General features: G+C 40.8%; 2 protein-coding genes and 1 pseudogene across 2 annotated transcripts in view; 1 reads left to right on the forward strand and 2 right to left on the reverse strand.

Moving 5' to 3' along the window:
• The window catches only part of LOC118369850 (cysteine-rich protein 2-like), a 31,630-nt gene extending 28,346 nt beyond the window's left edge, over nt 1-3,284 (forward strand). Inside the window, exon 7 of the mRNA XM_052498727.1 lies at nt 1,107-3,284. Within this exon, the coding sequence (XP_052354687.1) occupies nt 1,107-1,244 (138 nt within the window). The 3' untranslated portion in view covers nt 1,245-3,284. The remainder of the gene's footprint in view (nt 1-1,106) is intronic.
• Nucleotides 3,285-3,506: 222 nt separating this feature from the next.
• On the reverse strand, nt 3,507-10,073 carry LOC118369934 (solute carrier family 22 member 7-like). The gene is made up of 10 exons (XM_035754710.2): nt 9,580-10,073; nt 9,228-9,331; nt 8,295-8,449; nt 7,981-8,149; nt 7,759-7,882; nt 7,334-7,443; nt 6,888-7,102; nt 4,835-4,943; nt 4,335-4,547; nt 3,507-3,650 (listed from the first exon to the last, which is right to left on the reverse strand). The coding sequence occupies exons 1-10, from the start codon at nt 9,955-9,957 to the stop codon at nt 3,563-3,565; spliced, it is 1,665 nt and encodes a 554-aa protein (XP_035610603.1). The 5' UTR covers nt 9,958-10,073; the 3' UTR covers nt 3,507-3,562.
• Nucleotides 10,074-12,604: 2,531 nt separating this feature from the next.
• On the reverse strand, nt 12,605-20,736 carry LOC118369423 (solute carrier family 22 member 7-like; annotated as a pseudogene).
• Between the last annotated feature and the right edge of the window lie 201 nt (nt 20,737-20,937).

Genomic DNA, 20,937 nt, shown 5'->3' on the forward strand with positions numbered 1-20,937 from the left:
TTAGCTTTAAAAAGGTAGGTTGACGTTTATTGTCATGAATCTTGCCCTGGTGGCAGAACTGACTGATTTCTGCTAGATGGTGCAAAATTGGCTTTATCCCCAAAATTCATAAAAACAAAAACTTTATTTTTTATCTTAATTTAAGGTTGGGGTTAGGCATTAGGGTTAGCAGTGTGGTTAAGTTTAGGAATACTAGATTAAAGGAATACTAGATTTTGGCAAGGAGACCCTTTATCTACTTCCCCAGAGTCAGGGGAACTTGTGGATACCATTTTAATGTCTCTATGTCCAGTATGAAGGAAGTAAGAGGTCATTTTGTGTGCCAATGCTAACTATCATTAGCGCAATGACTGGAAGTCTATGGGTATCTACTAGCATGCTAGCCTGGAAATGACTGGAAGTCTATGGGTATCTACTAGTATGTTAGCAGATACCCATAGACTTCCAGTCATTGCGCTAATGCTAGTTAGCAATTGCCCTAGCTCTAGTTAGCAAATTCCTTTAAATTGCACGCTGAGACATAAAAATGATATTCACAAGTTCATCTGACTCCCGGAAGGTAGATAAAGGGCCTCCATGCCAAAATCCCGTAGTATCCCTTTAAGGTAAGGATTAGGATTAAGATCAGATTTTTTTGACTTTGTGGCTGTCCCAGCTAGTGATCACTGCAGAGCTGTGAGAAGGGGGGCTTAGTGGAAAGGTTTGGAAACCACTGCTGTAGATGACAGAAGCCAGGGGTGCTTTTAAGACTTGCATCAGTATTTTTGTAATGAAATGTGCAAGTAAGGTGATTTTATTAATTTTATTATTAAAGTCTCTTGCATCTTCAGGATGCAAACATGGATTTATAACACAATCTGAAGAGGCATTGATGTTGGTAAATTAAATCAGACTGAATCAAACCAATAGAAGTGTATTCATCCCCTCAGGGAGGGGCAATTAAGAAGAGCTAAATGCCCCTTCATGTATGTCTTATTCTGACATCTGTAGTCTAGGGTCATGAGACAGGCTCATGATAAAGAATGGATGTTGAATAATAATATAATATCAGAATATATCAGATTCAAAACTATAATATGACATTGCTGATGTTTCCCTTGCTGCAGCATGAAGGGATACCTTACTGCCACGTCCCTTGCTACGGCATCCTGTATGGACCAAAAGGAGTGAACATCGGCAACGTGGGCTGTTACATCTACGAGAAAGAAGGCATGGCGCAAACTGAAATACCCAGCCAGTCCTAGCCACGCACTCACTGAAAGTGAGATGATTGTAAATAGCCAATAGACAACTCTGGTTAAATGTCCTCGATTTGGGGTTTCAGTTTGATTTGGGTAATTTCAGTGACTGAATTGATTGAAATTACTGAATTGAGTGACTGAAGTTGTGATGGAACCGAACATAGGTCAACATGAGGTCATGTTTCTTTATTTGTTTTCATGATCACAGAAATGATATCACATGGAAGGGACATTTACAAAAAACGTACTGCGTTTTATTCTAATGTATTAACGTAATAATGTTTAGGAATATTTAAATCACGTTTGCAACCTAAAGTTATAAAGCATTATACCGGCACACTTTAAGTGTTTTTACATATATATATATATATATATATTTAATATATGCATATACAGTACCAGTCAGAAGTTTGGATACACCTACTCATTCAACATTTTTTCTTAATTTTTTAAAATTTTGTACATTGTAGAATAATAGTGAAGACATCAAAACGATGAAATGACACATATGGAATATTAAATAATGCATATGGAATCATGTATTAACTACAAAAGTGTTAAACAAATCTAAATATATTTTAGATTCTTCAAAGTAGCCACCCTTTGTCTTGATGACAGCTTTTCACACTCTTAGCATTCTCTCAACCAGCTTCACCTATAATTATTTTCCAACACTCTGCGATGGCTGCTTTTCCTTCACTCTGTGGTCCAACTCATCCCAAACCATCTCAATTGGGTTGAGCTCGGGTGATTGTGGAGGCCTGGTTACATGATGCAGCATTTGATTTGGGCTCATCAAACCAAAAGACAGATTTCCACCGGTGTAATGTCCATTGCTCGTGTTTCTTGGCCCAAGCAAGTCTCTTCTTGTAATTGGTGTCCTTTAGTAGTGGTTTCTTTGCAGCAATATTACCATGAAGGCCTGATTCACGCAGTCTGTTGAGATGTGTCTGTTACTTGAACTCTGTGAAGCATTTATTTGGGCTGAAATTTCTGAGGCTGTTAACTCTAATGAACTTATCCTCTGCAGCAGAGGTAACTCTGGGTCTTCCTTTCCTGTGGAGGTCCTCATGAGAGCCAGTTTCATCATAGCGCTTGATGGTTTTTGTGACTGCACTTTAAGAAACTTTCAAAGTTCTGTATTAACTGACCTTCATGTCTTAAAGTAATGATGGACTGTTGTTTCTCTGAGCTGTTCTTGCCATAATATTTGTATTTATTTATTTTACTAGGCAAGTCAGTTAAGAACAAATGCTTATTTTCAATGACGGCCTAGGAACAGTGGGTTAACTGCCTGTTCAGGGGCAGAACGACAGATTTGTACCTTGTCAGCTCGGGGATTTGAACATGCAACCTTTCAGTTACTAGTCCAACGCTCTAAACCACTAGGCTACCCTGCTGCCACCAATAATAAGAAGAGACTTGGTCTTTTGCCAAATTGGGCTATCTCCTGTATACCAACCCTACCTTGTCACAACATAACTGATTGGCTCAAACACATTAAGAAGGAAAGAAATTCCTCAATTAACTTTTAACTAGGCACACCTGTTAATTGAAATGCATTCCAGGTGACTACCTCATGAAGCTGGTTGAGAGAATGCCTAGAGTGTGCAAAGCTGTAATCAAGGTGGCTACTTTGAAGAATCTCAAGTATAAAATATATAATGATTTGTTTAACACTTTTGTAGTTACTACATGATTCCATATGCATTATTTAATAGTTTTGATGTCTTCACTATTATTCTACAATGTAGAAAATAGTATAAATAAAGAAAAACCGTTGAATGAGTAGGTGTGTCCAACCTTTTGACTGGTTCTGTATAAAATGTGTATACAACAATAGGCTCATATTCAATATTAAAGATTGATTGCATGCATTTGCCATTTGCCATTTGTGAATAATAATGCACAAAGAGTTATGATACATTATCAAATATAATCTTGTTCCTCATTGATATGAAACAGAAAAGGAGTCTTTTCTAAATAAGATAATGTAATATTGGAATTAAGTGTAAATTATCATTTGTATGTGACGAATAACACTTGAATTATGCTTCACACTTCAGGCTCTCTTTCTCTTTTGTTCTCTTGTATTTCGTTTATCTTTTTTTATAAGATCAGTGAGAGGTTTGAAGGTTGTTTTTAATGTGTAACAAACACACTGAGTGTACAAAACATTAAAGAACACCTTCCTAATATTGAGTTACACCCATTTTGCCCTCAGAACAGCCTGAATTCGTCGGGCATAGACTCTACAAGTTGTCAAAAGCATTCCACAGGGTGCACATTTGGGCATATCAAAAATATATACAGGAATAATCTTAGTATCCATTTTCCATCTCATCATTGTCCTTTGATTTGAGAGGGATATCTGTTGTTTCCACAACTTGGGATCCAGCCAAACCTTTCCTAGAATGGTACATTAAAGAAATAGATATACAAATCATTGATAAAACATTTACTATGACATTCATAATTATCAATAATCATGTTTAGAAAGAAATTAATTCACAATTTTGACTGAAATCTATACTAAGCAACTTTATTGTTATCCTGAAATGATATGAGATCAAGTCCCTTGTTCTCGGCCTAAGGCTGGGATTCAATCCAAGGTAGGCTATAACGCAACGCATAACAATAGACTTTTAAAGGTAATTTACGCTTGAGCCGACATGCGAAGGGTCTACCATGAATATGATCTCCCCAAACGTTGGGGGAAATGCCTTTAAAGGCGCAATACACTGTGGTTCATTCTATGTGCCCAATTGTTTATGCTTCCTTTCCTTAGTTTAGTTTTTGCGTCCTTTTACTTTAGATTTTGTACACCAGCTTTAAAAAGTAGAAAATTATATATTTTGGGTTATTGAAAATACAGTATATTTCACAGCGGTTTAGATGGTACAATGAATCTCTACATTGCTTGTTATGTCACAAACTGAAATTATAGGACAGTATTTTAACATTTTAGCAACCACGCAATGGTGGAACGATTTCTGCATATTGGGCACATTGTCAGCGGTCAAGTGCGCCGCTCTATAATGCGCTCTATTGCATCCAACCTTAAGTGTCTGTATCACAGAGGCTATATCGTACCCTGTCTGCCCGTCCTCGACATCCTGGATGGTCTCTGGTAGACAGCGGCCCCGTGTCTCCGGCAGCATCCTGGCCACCAGGCTAGCCAGCAGAGCTATGGAGCAGAGGAGGACCTGTGGAAGGTCCCTCCACACCTCATCCAGCAGCAGGATCAGAGGGGCCAGAGACACTCCCAGACGACCCATGGATGAGTTGTAGCCCATGCCGTTCTGCCTGAGAGACAGAGAGAAAGACACAGAACACATGTTTTGACATGTCTTTAGTTACACTTTAAATCAGAATCCCAATCTCCTGATGTTGATCTCTTTCTGTATTTTTTCCATTCTTAATGACATTTCCACAGGAAAGTTGAAAGTAAAGGGGCATAGATAGGAAAGTGACCAAGGTGGGAACCCCCATCGCCAGGGGCATGTGGTTTTGAGTCCGCAGTGCAACCACTACACTAAATCCCCATCAAATATTCCTTTGTTAAAGAGAGAGTAGAGAGGAGAATCATTTACCTGACCACAGTAGGGAACAGCTCAGAGCTGTACAACACAACGGTTGTGAAGGATGTTGCCGAGCAACCCTTCCCCAGCACCGCCACCACCGTCCTTAAAACAGACATGTCTGAAAGAGAGGATGGGAACAACATGTCCTTTAACTCAAAGTTACGCACCTCATTTAAATCTTGAGGATGAGTCCACGAATAACTGAAACAGACTGGAACATATCCCAGCAGTACGAGATACTTTGTACTATTTAAAAAAACATTTTTTTTTTATTTTACCTTTATTTAACCAGGCAAGTCAGTTAAGAACAAATTCTTATTTTCAATAATGGCCTAGGAACAGTGAGTATTTGTAGGCATATCATTGGAAGATTGACCATAAGAGTTCTGGGGTAGAATCAGCTACCAGTATTTTTTTGTACCTTCCAGGGTCGGCTCAGGGGTTTGACAAAAACTTGCAACCATGTTTCAGTCGATATTATGGAGTCGAAAAAAGTTTGACGTTTAGGTGACTAGTCCAACGCTCACAAACCACTAGGCTAGTTCTTCCCTTCCGCCCTAAGAAAGGGATAAGCTTGAGGGCAGGCATATTTATTTCATTTCATTTGCAATTTTTACTACTCAGTACTTTGTGTGCTATACTCAGCCTTGTACTCAGCCTTGTCTCACCACTCTTGAAAGCATCACAGGATAAGTTGGTGGTTGAAGATATCCCTCTTGTGGTGTGGGGGCTGTGCTTTGGCAAAGTGGGTGGGGTTATATCCTTCCTGTTTGGCCCTGTCCGGGGGTGTCCTCGGATGGGGCCACAGTGTCTCCTGACCCCTTTTGTCTCAGCCTCCAGTATTTATGCTGCAGTAGTTTGTGTGTCGGGGGGCTAGGGTCAGTTTGTTATATCTGGAGTACTTCTCCTGTCCTATTCAGTGTCCTGTGTGAATTTAAGTGTGCTCTCTCTAATTCTCTCTTTCTTTCTCTCTCTGAGGACCTGAGCCCTAGGAACATGCCTCAGGACTACCTGACATGACTCTTTGCTGTCCCCAGTCCACCTGGCCGTGCTGCTGCTCCAGTTTCAACTGTTCTGCCTTATTATTATTGGACCATGCTGGTCATTTATGAACATTTGAACATCTTGGCCATGTTCTGTTATAATCTCCACCCGGCACAGCCAGAAGAGGACTGGCCACCCCTCATAGCCTGGTTCCTCTCTAGATTTCTTCCTATGTTTTGGCCTTTCTAGGGAGTTTTTCCTAGCCACTGTGCTTCTACACCTGCATTGCTTGCTGTTTGGGGTTTTAGGCTGGGTTTCTGTACAGCACTTTGAGATATCAGCTGATGTACGAAGGGCTATATAAATACATTTGATTACGAGATGTGATTACTCCTGTAGAGTCGCGATTACTCCTGTAGAGTCGCGATTACGCCTGCAGAGTCGCGATTACTCCTGCAGAGTCGCGATAACGCCTGCAGAGTCGCGATAACGCCTGCAGAGTCGCGATAACTCCTGCAGAGTCGCGATAACTCCGGTAGAGTCGTGATAACTCCTGTAGAGTTGTAATCTAGTAAGTGCCAGGGTATGTTCCACCCCAGCTACACACCTGATTCAACTAAGCATGGTCCTCAATTGAGCTATTAGTTGAATCAGGTAGTATGTTAGTGCTGCACTGAAACAAAAGCCTGCACACACTGCAGCCCCTGCTCCAAACCCCAGTTTTTTATATGATAACTCCTATATTTAAGCAATAAGGCCCGAGGGGGTGGGGTATATGGCCAACATACCACGGCTAAGGTCTGTTCTGAAGCACGATGCAACGTGGAGATCCTGGATACAACCCTATTGTCCATATACCACAAACACCGAGGTGCTTTATTGCTATTATAAACTGGTTACCAACATAATTAGAGCAGTAAAAATAAATGGTTTTGTCATACCCACGGTATACAGTCTGATATACCACGGCTGTCAGCCAATCAGCATTCAGAGCTCAAACCACCCAGTTTATAAAAGATAATACTGCTTTCTGGACCGGAGTTGCTCACCTTTCTAATCAACAAAAAAAAGCACTCACCTCGGGGTATGAAGATGTTGATAGCGAGACAGATTCCAGCTCCTAGTAAAGATCCCACTTCTGTGTTTCTCCTGCCCACCTTATCCAGAAGGTAGTACGCTGATAGTTTGGCTGGCAGCTCTATGGCACCGTACACAAACTGGGTCAGATAGATATTGAGTCCAAATCCAGTGATGTTGAAGCTAATGCCATAAAATGTTGATGCCACACCATACCTTCGGTAGGAGAAATCAGGTTGGCATTGTTGGTGTTGTTAAACTGTGTAGACTGATTTCATGTGTCGTGACAGTTTGAGTTGAGCTAAAAGTTGACATTTCATGATTATTTTCTTGAATTCATCAATAAATTCTTACATTACTCTTACGTTGTTATGTATAACCAGACTTGATGAACATGCATCTACTAAAGCGACTTGTAACAGACATCATGAGAGAGGGGATACTCACCACACTATGCCTGTTAGTAGAGCCAGCCTCCTCATCTTTGGTGTCCTGACCAAGTCCAGGTAGGAGTGACTTTGGTCTTTTCTCTCTGTCACAATAACACTAGACAGAGTCTGTTGGGAAGAAAAATAGAGGCGGATCAGCTGCTGAATCCCAAATCAACCCCTAATCCTTACACTCAACCACCTAGGCACTCGTGTACATCTGAACCTATTGGATAAGTATAAGCAATATGGCAAAAGTCACACCCAGCCTTTCAGAGGGAAAGTAACCTGGTCCCAGATCTGTTTGTGCTGTCTTGCCAACTCTGACCATAGGAGTTAGCAAGACAGCACAAACAGATATGGGACGAGGCTAGAAGGAAAGGTGAAGGAATTACGATATTGTTTAAACTTCCTAATCCTGATCTGATTCTGATATTCGCTTACCTCTGGTGTAATTTTGGATCCAAACTCCTCCTTCTGGTTCATCTGGGCACATTGTTGCAAATAAAAGTTAGCTTTCTCAAACTTCCCATTGGCTATGAGCCACCTGGCTGACTCAGGAATCCACCTATTGGAGGAGGTAAAGATGTCATTCACAATTACATAGCAACGGTTAACTGTCCATTCCTTTTTTTGTCAGTCCATCAGTCAGACCCTCCCTCTAACCTCCAGGTGAGTATGGCTAGAGCAAGAGGTGAGGTGACCGCTATGGTCAGCTGTCTCCAGTCGGTCACACAGTAGGCTATGGCTGGAATCATGCAGTAACCAAACGTCCAGGACAGGCTGTCAATCACTCCCACCAGCTTTCTGTGCTCAATGTCCACCCACTCCACACCTGAAGAGATGGGACAACACCACCCCAGATGAGGAGAGGGTAGTGTCTGGGGTGCAATGTGGGTTATCTGTATTTGTCTAGTGGGTGGGCTTCATATTTGAGTGTGGGTGTGTTTGTGTGAGCCTGTGTGCATGTGTATAATTACTGAGTACTGATGAGACGATAACGATGCCGGTGATACCGAACCCAGTGAAGAACCTGAGCACAGCGAACATGATGAAAGAAGTGGAGAAAGCACTGGCAAAACCAAACAGCATGCCAGAGATATAGGACACCAGGAGCATGGGCTTCCTACCAAACCTAGAGAAAAAAAGACATGTAAAGAGAAGGTGAACAGAAACATCTACATACAGATGTAGGATCTTAATTTGATCACCATGTCGCAGAAGACCTTTCCTGCATTGCAGGAAATGTAAAACGTGTAGTATATTTGAGGTATAAAAAGGCTTCTGATATTTGTAATTTCCACTTTCAGACTTGATTTTCCCTGACAAAAAAATGATCAACCCCTACAAAAATGTCTATTAATTCTAATCCACATAATAATTCACATTTCCTGTTGCTGCACGATTATTTTCTATAGCAAACTGGCTCAAATTAAGATCCTACATCTGTACATTCAGTAGCCTTATCCGAGCCAGAACAGCCCATAGGGCAGGAGCCTCTCCTGTTTCTGTAGCATGAGGCAGTTCCCCTTCTTCAATTTGAAAGATAATCTTATCTTATTATGTAGAGAGAATACAAAAACAAAATTCCTCGATTGGATTTATTTAAAAATATTTAAGTCCAAATGCAGCAGTTTTTATATCAATATCAAACCATTATTGGGTAACAATGAAGTACCTCAATGCAACAGTATTCTATTCAAATGGTCAAAAAGAAAGGCTATGGGCCAAAACATACTAACACCTGCAAAATCGCGATTTGTCCAAATGATCAATGACAATCGTAGCATCCCATAGTCTGTTGACAGACACTACCATAGCAGTTCTGATACATGCATCTATACATAAGAGATTAGGTTAAAGGTGACTGTAAAATATACTGTCTGTGAATGAATAAATGACTGTTAACTTACCTGTCACTCAGGCTTCCAAAGGTCATAGCTCCGAACATCACTCCTATGAAAAAAATGGTTGTTGTCGCCTTATTTTGCCCTTTCTGGTCACACACCAAGTCCCACTGATGAGAGAGGTGGAATTAAGAATAAACTCCTTCAATGTATAAATGAGAACGGCCTCTCTACTTTCCTTTTGTGAAAGAGTTTCATTGAGTAGCTAGCAATGCAACAATATTCAAATATGCTTTGAAAGTATGAATAACACTTCAATTATATGCAACATCTGTAGTGGTCAAATAATGACATTCAATGACTACAACATGACCTTTCGACTTCTATAGTCTTGTGACAAAGAGACAGTAAGACTTACCTCTGTAGCCAGAGTGGATTTGAAGGTGCTGTTGTCATATACCCATCCATTCTGACAGGGGACTGTAACTAGATCACTGTTATTGGAGTTGGACAGGATGTGGAACTGGGGCTCTGGGAACATCTTACAGGAGCTTGGAGTCCCATCTTCCTGTACTGGAACGCTGACAGTCAGTCTCTGCTCCTGGGTCAGATTCCCAAAGAGGCTGCCATCATCCAGAGCGCTGAGGTCACAGTGGTGAGAGGGTACGGCGGCAATGAAGTTGTTCAGCAGGAAGTGACACGGCAGGGTGAATCGACCAATAAAGCTGATGATAATGATCATAATCTGGAACCGTCCAAATCCATTGACAACCGAGAGTAGGTGTTCGAACTTCATCTTCCACTTGGTCCACACAGACTTCTTGTCCACAGACTTCTTGTCCACAGACTCGTAATATCAACAGCAATCCCTCTCTCATTCACCTACGTTGAATCCCAAAAAATATGTCCTAATCTTTCACCAAGTCTAAAGGTTGTCTGTTGGTCCCATATTCTCATTGTTAGGTAAACCATGTGAAATTGATCAATCTTTGACAGTGCAAAACCACTTAAACCTCTTTTGTTTGTGGAAGAATGCCTTCATCTACATTAATTGGTGACACATTGACAGAAAGGAGTTGCTTGAGCAACTAAAGAAAATTTCAAAATTTCAAACTTTCTAGAAGTTCAAAATGAGAATAGGACGTGATGTTTGTGCTCTTGCCAACTCCATCACTCATTGTCAAGCTAAACATACATTGTACCATGACAATGGGTGGGTGACAAGGACTTGATAGCATGATGGTACCAACAGGCTGGCACTCAGGCTAGTTCCCACACAAGTTTGTAGAAAAAAAGCGAAAATAGAAGAAGGCCAGATATCTTGAAATGAGACGAAGGCTAGATATACTGAAACGAGACTAAGGCTAAACGAGATGAAGGCTAGATATACTGAAATGAGACGAAGGCTAGATATACTGAAATGAGACTAAGGCTAAACGAGACGAAGGCTAGATATACTGAAACGAGACGAAGGCTAGATATTCTGAAACGAGACGAAGGCTAGATATCCTGAAATGAGACGAAGGCTAGATATACTGAAATGAGAAGAAGGCTAAATGAGATGAAGGCTAGATATACTGAAATGAGACGAAGGCTAGATATACTGAAACGAGACTAAGGCTAAACGAGACGAAGGCTAGATATACTGAAACGAGACGAAGGCTAGATATTCTGAAACGAGACGAAGGCTAGATATCCTGAAATGAGACGAAGGCTAGATATACTGAAACGAGAAGAAGGCTAAATGAGATGAAGGCTAGATATACTGAAACGAGACGAAGGCTAGATATACTGAAACGAGACGAAGGCTAGATATACTGAAACGAGACAAAGGCTAGATATACTGAAACGAGACGAAGGCCAGATATACTGAAACGAGATGAAGGCTAAACGAGACGAAGGCTAGATATACTAAAATGAGACGAAGGCTAGATATCCTGAAATGAGACGAAAGCTAAACGAGACGAAGGCTAGATATACTGAAACGAGACAAAGGCTAGATATACTAAAACGAGACGAAGGCTAGATATACTGAAACGAGACGAAGGCTAGATATACTGAAACGAGATGAAGGCTAAACGAGACGAAGGCTAGATATACTAAAATGAGACGAAGGCTAGATATCCTGAAATATCCTGAAATGAGACGAAGGCTAGATATACTGAAATAAAGGCTAGATAACTGAGACGAAGGCAGATAATGAGATATACTGAATGGCCAGATATACTGAAACGAGACGAAGGCTAGATATACTGAAATGAGACGAAGGCTAAATGAGACGAAGGCCAGATATACTGAAACGGGACGAAGGCTAGATATACTGAAATGAGACGAAGGCTAGATATACTGAAACGAGACGAAGGCTAGATATACTGAAACGGGACGAAGGAGATATACTGAAAGGACGAAGGCTAGATATACGAAGGCTAGATATACTGAAATGAGACGAAGGCTAGATATACTGAAACGGGACGAAGGCTAGATATACTGAAATGAGACGAAGGCTAAATGAGACGAAGGCTAGATATACTGAAACGGGACGAAGGCTAGATATACTGAAATGAGACGAAGGCTAAATGAGACGAAGGCCAGATATACTGAAACGGGACGAAGGCTAGATATACTGAAATGAGACGAAGGCCAGATATACTGAAACGGGACGAAGGCTAGATATACTGAAATGCTTCAGTGTTTTACAAAATATGTTCTATTGAACATGCCACCACAATTGTCACGACTTCCGCCGAAGTTGGCTCTCCTGCCTGTTTGGGCGGTGCTCGGTGGTGTGTTTTATTCTCCGGTCTATTTTTGATCCTGTGTTGGATTATTCACCCTGTGTGTTGGGTTGACCGTGTTTTTTGTGCGCCGGAGAATAAACTGTCAAATATCTGAAACCTGCTCTCTGCGCCTGATTCCACCCACCTTGATAAAACGTGACAACAATAAAGGTATTTATCTGATGGAAAACACAAGTTCCAACTCGTGAAAGCGGTTTAAGAGGAAGGAACTGACCCTAACCCTTAGGGTAACTCAGTAGAGGAAACAGATCTATAGAACATGGGTTTATTGCCAAGCCCCACAGGAAGACATACCAACACCAGTATTTATGAAGAACAAAACAGGAGATGAATTGATGACCGTGTGAGAAAAACAGACTACAATTCATTTTACAGTGCTCTTTCACTGTGTAATAACCAGATTAACAAGAACTTTTGTCAAGTGTGTTACTTAAATGATTATATTGTTGTTTTTTGGTTGTTTTGGTTACGTTAGTAGGGCCCTAGTGCGTCTATGCTTTGGTCCATCCATTATCTTCTGCCTAGATATTCTGCTCTATGTTCATATTTCATGATCTTGCTTTAAAACTACTGTTTCTCTGAGTGACATGGATTCACATAGAATTATAGAATCCTTTTGTAATTTAATAGAACCTCTGTGTGGATTCATACAACTTCAACTGTTCCATTTCTGTTTTCATCAGAAGTGATTCCGTGGAATGGCACTCTCTCCATTCAGTTTCGCTCTGCAAATGAGAAAAGGTGCAATTAGATGTTAGATGGCCATTTGTCCAATTATGAATACTGATTTAATACTGGATTAAATACCATTATTTAAAGCAACTTGGTAAAAAAAAAGTATATCTTGCTATAAGCATGTATGAGCCTTTATAATGTATTATAACCAGGCTCATGACAAGTCTTACAATGAATCATATAACTGCATCATAAGTGTACAATTTAGATACTTGATGAATATTGTCCTATAAGCCATATGGGCTGTAAAATCATCAATCAGTAAATCATAATAAAATCAATCAATCAATAATATAGCTGGAGGCTTTAAATACAGTGTTAGCAAATACAATTCCTCCTCTACCTTGGTGACCTTATGTCCTCTATGAACTCTGGCAGGCGAACATTGAGTGTTTCTGGGAGGAGCAAAGCCACTAGTCTGGTACCAACAATCACCAAGCTATATATTACAGCAGGAAGGACCTCCCAAATATCATCTAATAGTGTGACAAGAGGGAGCGATGGACACGCCCAGTCGACCCACAAACGAGATGTAGTCAACGCCGCTCTGCATGAGGGACCAAACTAACAAGTTATTTAAGGTGCAAGAGGAGAGATCTGTGAGGGGAAAAAAACACATTATGTAGCAGCATGACGTACTTTGAAACTTTTTGTCAACAATATGTGTTATAAAGAGGCCACTATAAAGAGCAACCCAATGAACAAGTCTCGATATTAGGTCTCTGTTTCTATGAACATCATAACCCAAAAGGGGTCCGAGGGCAACAAACAACGTTACAAAACATTCAGATATAAATGTATTCTTTAGAAAAGAGTTGATTGTCTTGTTACATTTCTATCTGCAACATTGTGAATGACGTTTCACCTCACTGAATACACCGAAGTGAAGAGAAAGAGTGATGGTGTGTACATCATCAACCTGAAGAAGACACTACTGTTGGGTAGAGCTCAGTGGTATAAAGGAACATTATTGTGAAGGACGCTTCTGTAATGAATACGATGGGAGACGGAGCTAGTTTTCAGCACAGGGTGCAGCAGATGTTTCTTTGTAAAGGACCACAGGAGGAGGCAGGTAGCTGGGTCCAGGGGCAGGCAGAATTACACATTCAGGGGATCTACATGTTTGAGAGTGTGAGGTGGAAGCAGATGTTACAGTTTGACAGGCTTTTCCCAAAAAGACCCATGATGGTACGAAACACCCACATACAGTGCATTCGGAAGTATTCAGACACCTTCACATTTTGTTACGTTACAGCCTTATTCTAAAATGGAATAAATGTTTTTCCACCCCTCATTAATCTACACACAATACCCCATCATGACAAAACAAAAACAGTTTTATTTTTATGTTTGCAAATGTACTAAAAATAAAAAACTGAAATATTCCATTTAAATAAGTATTCAGACCCTTTACTCAGTACTTTGTTGAAGCACCTTTGCCAGTGATTACAGCCTCGAGTCTTCTTGGGTATGACACTTCAAGCTTGGTACAACTGTATTTTGAGAGTTTCTCCCATTCTTCTCTGTAGATCCTCTCAAGCTCTGTCAGGTTGTTTGGGGAGCGTCACTGCACAGCTATTTTCAGGTCTCTTCAGAGATGTTATATTGAGTTCAAGTCCGGGCTCTGGCTGGGCCACTCAAGGACATACAGAGACTTGTCCCAAAGCCACTCCTGCGTTGTCTTGGCTGTGTGCTTAGTGCCGTTGTCCTATTGGAAGGTGAACCTTCGCCCCAGTCTGAGGTCCTGAGCGCTCTGGAACAGGTTTTCATCAAGGATCTCTCTGCACTTTTCTCCATTCATCTTTCTCTCGATCCTGACTAGTCTTCCAGTCCTGCCACTGAAAAACATCCCCACAGCACAATGTTGCCACCACCATGTTTCACCGTGTGGACGCTTTTGACCAAGTGATGAGTGGTGCCCGGTTTTCTCCAGACGTGACGCTTGGCATTCAGGCCATAGAGTTCAATCTTGGTTTCATCAGACCAGATAATCTTGTTTCTCATGGTTTGAGAGTCCTTTAGGTGCCCTTTTCTCAAACTCCAAGAGGGCTGTCATGAGCCTTTTACTGAGGAGTGGCTTCCGTCTGGCCACTCTACCATAAAGGCCAGATTGGTGGAGTGCTGGTTGTCTTTCTGGAAGGTTCTCCCATCTCCACAGAGGAACTCTGGAGCTCTGTCAGAGTGACCATTGGGTTCATGGTCACCTCCCTGACCAAGGCCCTTCTCCTCAGATTGCTCAGTTTTGCCGGGCGGACGGCTCAAGGAAGAGTCTTGGTGGTTCCAAACTTCTTCCATTTCAGAATGATGGAGGCCACTGTGTTCTTGGGGACCTTCAACGCTTCAGAAATGTTTTGGTATCCTTCCCCAGAGCTATGCCTCAACACAATCCTGTCTCGGAGCTCCACGGACAATTCCTTTGACCTCATGGCTTGGTTTTATATAAGGTGTGACCTTACATAGACAGGTGCGTGCCTTTCCAAATCATGTCCAATCAATTTAAGGTGGACTCTAATCAAGTTGTAGAAACATCTCAAGGATGATCAATGGAAACAGGATGCACCTGAGCTCGATTTCGATTCTCATAGCAAAGGGTCTGAATACTTATGTAAATAAGGTATTTGTTTTTTTATACATTTGTCATTATGAGGTATTGTGTAGATTGATGTGGAAAAACAATTGTTTAATCCACTTTAGAATAAGGTTGTAAGGTAACAAAATGTGGAAAAAGTGAAGGGGTCTGAATACTTTCCAAATGCACTGTACCTGAGTGAAGATATGAAAGCCTTAGAATCAGTCATTCATGTTAACAACTGATAAGTAACACACAGGGCTCAAAATGCAAGTGCAGAAAGAGAAAACAAACTGTGTTGATGGCCTAAGTTCCACAAGGAACAAAGGTTTGCAAGTAAGTAAGGAGAAACGTAAAGTGAGGTAAAATCTTAACATGTGTAACGCATTGTTGCAAAGTCGAATACTACATTATTTGCTAACAATATATTTTAGGAACCAACAAATACCTTGAGGAGCAAATATGTTGAAGACACAGGCTCCAGACAAAAGCAGTGTCCCAACCTTTCGGCCAATCTTGTTCAAGAAGTGATAGACTGCAATCTTTCCAGGCATCTCCATGGCAACATATATGAACTGTGTGAAATAGATGTTCATGCTAAACCCAGTGTTGTTCAGGCTGATTCAGTAATATGTGAACACAACTCCATACCTACAGGTCACATAAAATAAGGAACTTAAGAAAAAAAATATGCAACAGGTTATACATGTGACATTTTAACTAGCAACTAGTGTCAAATGACAATGGATGTCCTAATGGATGGCCCAATGGAATATGATAAAGTAAGAAGCAGTACTAAGACATTTTAAGAGTTTCTAAGCAAGCTGCTCCTTTAAATGTAGAACAAAAGAACAAGCTGAATAGAACAAAAGAACAAGCTGAATAGAACAAGCTGAATAGAACAAAAGAACAAGCTGAAAAGAACAAGCTGAATAGAACAAGCTGAATGGAACAAAAGTACAAGCTGAATAGAACAAAGAACAAGCTGAATAGAACAAAGTACAAGCTGAATAGAACAAAGCTGAATAGAACAAAGTACAAGCTGAATAGAACAACAAAGAATAGAACAAGCTGAATAGAACAAAGTACAAGCTGAATAGAACAAAAGAACAAGCTGAATAGAACAAGCTGAATAGAAAAAGAACAAGCTGAATGAACAAGCTGAATAGAACAAAAGAACAAGCTGAATAGAACAAAAAGAACAAGCTGAATAGAACAAAAGAACAAGCTGAATAGAACAAACAAGCTGAATAGAACAAGCTGAATGGAACAAAAGTACAAGCTGAATAGAACAAAGAACAAGCTGAATAGAACAAAGTACAAGCTGAATAGAACAAAGTACAAGCTGAATAGAACAAAAGAACAAGCTGAATAGAACAAAGTACAAGCTGAATAGAACAAAAGAACAAGCTGAATAGAACAAAAGAACAAGCTGAATAGAACAAAAGAACAAGCTGAATAGAACAAAGTACAAGCTGAATAGAACAAAGAACAAGCTGAATAGAACAAAGAACAAGCTGAATAGAACAAAGTACAAGCTGAATAGAACAAGCTGAATAGAACAAAGAACAAGCTGAATAGAACAAGCTGAATGGAACAGAACAAGCTGAATAGAACAAAAGAACAACAAGCTGAATAGAACAAAAGAACAAGCTGAATAGAACTGAATAGAACAAGCTGAAAGAACTGAAAGAACAAAGAACAAGCTGAATAGAACAAGCTGAATAGAACAAAGAACAAGCTGAATAGAACAAAGAACAAGCTGAATAGAACAAAGAACAAAGAACAAGCTGAATAGAACAAAGAACAAGCTGAATAGAACAAGCTGAATAGAACTGAATAGAACAAAGAACAAGCTGAAGCTGAATAGAACAAAAGCTGAATAGAACAAACAAGCTGAATAGAACAAAGAACAAGCTGAATAGAACAAAGTACAAGCTGAATAGAACAAAACAAAATGGAACAAAAGTACAAGCTGAATAGAACAAAGCTGAATAGAACAAGCTGAAAAGAACAAGCTGAATGAAGTACAAGCTGAATAGAATGGAACAAAGTACAAGCTGAATAGAACAAAGAACAAGCTGAATAGAACAAAGAAGTTGAATAGAACAAAGAACAAGCTGAATAGAACAAAAGAACAAGCTGAATAGAACAAAAGAACAAGCTGAATAGAACTGAAAGAACAAGCTGAATAGAACAAGCTGAATAGAACAAAAGAACAAGCTGAATAGAACAAAGAACAAGCTGAATAGAACAAAAGAACAAGCTGAATAGAACAAAAGAACAAGATGAATAGAACAAAAGAACAAGCTGAATAGAACAAAGTACAAGCTGAATAGAACAAAGAACAAGCTGAATAGAACAAAGAACAAGCTGAATAGAACAAAGTACAAGCTGAATAGAACAAAAGAACAAGCTGAATAGAACAAGCTGAATAGAACAAGCTGAATGGAACAAAAGTACAAGCTGAATAGAACAAAGTACAAGCTGAATGGAACAAAAGTACAAGCTGAATAGAACAAAGTACAAGCTGAATGGAACAAAGTACAAGCTGAATGGAACAAAAGTACAAGCTGAATAGAACAAAGTACAAGCTGAATAGAACAAAGTACAAGCTGAATAGAACAAAGTACAAGCTGAATAGAACAAAGTACAAGCTGAATAGAACAAAGTACAAGCTGAATAGAACAAAGTACAAGCTGAATGGAACAAAAGTACAAGCTGAATAGAACAAAGTACAAGCTGAATGGAACAAAAGTACAAGCTGAATAGAACAAAGTACAAGTTGAATAGAACAAAGAACAAGCTGAATAGAACAAAAGTACAAGCTGAATAGAACAAAAGAACAAGCTGAATAGAACAAAAGAACAAGCTGAATAGAACAAAAGAACAAGCTGAATAGAACAAAAGAACAAGCTGAATAGAACAAAAGAACAAGATGAATAGAACAAAGAACAAGCTGAATAGAACAAAAGAACAAGCTGAATAGAACAAAAGAACAAGATGAATAGAACAAAGAACAAGCTGAATAGAACAAAAGAACAAGCTGAATAGAACAAAAGAACAAGCTGAATAGAACAAAAGAACAAGATGAATATTCAAAGAACCTTCAGCATTAATTAACATAACAGATCCCTGAGTCATGCAATATATCACTAAATCAGTCAACCTTTTCACATGAATAATGTATGAAATCCCAGTGTATTGGAACTGACTTTAAAAAAAATATTTCCTGTATATAGTAAGCTTACTTACTTTATTGTATTATTTCTTGTGTTTTTTCTAGTAATACATTGTTATTGATTATTGCATTGTTGGGTTTTGAGTTAGCAAGAAAGGCATTCCACTGTACTTGTGCATGTGACATTAAAACTTGAAACTTTCATTTAACACCTAATTTACCCAAGATCAATTCCCTTGCGGTTTAATGCCCGTTTTTCGAGGGATACTATAATAATACATATTAAAGTATTATATGATATATAACACTATAGAAAACAAAGTACAATCAGTCACTAACTTAGTGAGTACAATAGAGATTATGCTTATTCCAGAGAATGTCCCTCCAGTGAAGAATGTCATGATACAAAAGATGATATAGGAGGTAGAGAAGGCATTGTTTAAGCCAATCACCATATTTGACAGATATGCTTGCCACCATCAGCGTTTCCCACTGGCCAAATCGGATCAGAGAACAATAAGGCATTTTAAAGGCTCATACTGTAACGATGTTTGTCTGAGGAAGAAGTAGACCAAAGCACAGCGTGGTACGTGTTCATATTTGATTTAATTAACTGAACACTTGTCGTGGAAGGATCAGAATTTGTTGGTAACATTTGTAAGATGTTTAATATTCATTAAATGTGTGTAAGTTACTTCTCATAAGAATGTATTTTGTTGTACTATAGTGGTGGCCATTGGCATGGGCCGCTGAGAGGGGAGAGGTCAATGTGTCATCATGTGTAAACATGTATTTTACTCCCTACCTTTTCTAGTGGGGAAAGAAGGGTTGCAGTGTCTGGAATCATTCTATGCTCCCTCTTATGTTGTTTCTATCTTAACATATAGCCTCACCCTCCTCTCCGTGAGTTTGTCCAGGAGTTTGTATTTAGAGTGGGTTGTATATAAATGACAATTTGATACATGCCTGTTGATATGGAGGAATTGGTTTATGGTTCTGGGGTTTGGGAAAGGAGACAAAGCTGAACGATGAATTATGTCTATGCTGTCTGACTATGTGTGTCTTTGCTATTAAAAGGAACTCAGTTGCATTGTAAGAGGACTCTCAGAAAATTCACTAGGAGACACTGAATTTATCTGAGAGTCACAGGATTTTGATAAGAGCTCATATAATTAAAGATGGACTTTTATAACTAACTCTGACGTGTGTGTGTGGTTTGCTCCCATGATTAGGTAAATAGAGGAAATTTCCACAACACACTAAATACAAAAGAACAAGCGAAGAAATTAAACCTGAAACAGTCCCGTATGGTGCAAACACTGAAACGGAAAACAACTAACCACAACACATATTGGGAAAAGAGGCTCCCTAAGTATGGTTCTCAATCAGAGACAACGATTTACAGCTGCCTCTGATTGGGAACCATACCAGGCCAAACACCTAGAAATATAACACAGAACTAAAACATAGAATGCCCACCCCAACTCACGCCCTGACCAAACTAAAATAGAGACATAAAAAGGAACTAAGGTCAGGACGTGAGAGTACCCCCCCTCCCCCAAAGATGCGGACTCCTAAACCTAAACCCATAGGGGAGGGTCTGGGTGGGCATCTGTCCGCGGTGGCGGATCTGGCGCGGGACGTGGACCCCACTCAACCTTAGTCTTGGCCCACTTAGGTGGCGCCTTTGGAGCGGCGACCCACACCGCCGACCCTGGACTGGGGACCCTGGCAGCTCCGGACAGACGGGCGGCCCTGGCAGCTCCGGACAGACGGGCGGCCCTGGCGGCTCCGGACAGAGGGGCGGCCCTGGCAGCTCCGGACAGACGGGAGAACCTGGAGGGAGGAGACAGAGAGATAGCCTGGTCCCTGGGGCTGCCACAGGATCCACCAGGCTGGGGAGACCTACAGGAGGCCTGGTGTGTGGAGGAGGCACCGGATGGACCGGGCTGTGGGGGAGCACTGGAGCTCTGGTGCGCAGCCTTGGCACCACTCCTCCAGGCTGGATGACCACTTTAGCCCGGACCATCCAGAGTGCAGGCACAGGTTGAACCGAGCTGTGGGGGAGCACTGGAGATCTGGTGCATACCACTCGCACCTCTCCCTTAGGCTCAAGGCACACATTCGCACGGCACGGGCGGAGCGCAGGCATAGGGCGAACTGCACACTCCCAGCGCCCCGGAGACACAGCACGCAGAGCTGGCGCAGGATACCCTGGGCCGAAACGGCGTACCGGAGACCAAACACACTGAGCTGGCACAACACGCCCTGGCTGGATGCCCACTTTCGCATGGCACTTGCGGGAGGGTGGCCTATAGCGCTCCAGGCTGTGAGCGCGCACTGGCGACACCGTGCGCTTCTCCGCATAACACGGTGCCTGACCAGTACTACGCTTCTTCCGTTAAGCACGGGGAGTTGGCTCAGGTCTATCGTCTGACTCCACCAATCTCCCCGTGTGCACCCCAAAAACATTTTTGGGGCTGCCTCTCGTGC

This window comes from Oncorhynchus keta, chromosome 36, assembly GCF_023373465.1.
Source record: "Oncorhynchus keta strain PuntledgeMale-10-30-2019 chromosome 36, Oket_V2, whole genome shotgun sequence".
NCBI lineage: Eukaryota > Metazoa > Chordata > Actinopteri > Salmoniformes > Salmonidae > Oncorhynchus > Oncorhynchus keta.

Coding starts and splice junctions, on each gene's coding strand:
- LOC118369934 (XM_035754710.2), bottom strand. CDS start 9,957: ATGAAGTTCGAACACCTACTCTCGGTTGTCAATGGATTTGGACGGTTC. Junction 9,332..9,579: donor AATCCACTCTGGCTACAGAG/GTAAGTCTTACT, acceptor CTCTCTCATCAG/TGGGACTTGGTGTGTGACCA. Junction 4,548..4,834: donor CTGTTCCCTACTGTGGTCAG/GTAAATGATTCT, acceptor TCTGTCTCTCAG/GCAGAACGGCATGGGCTACA.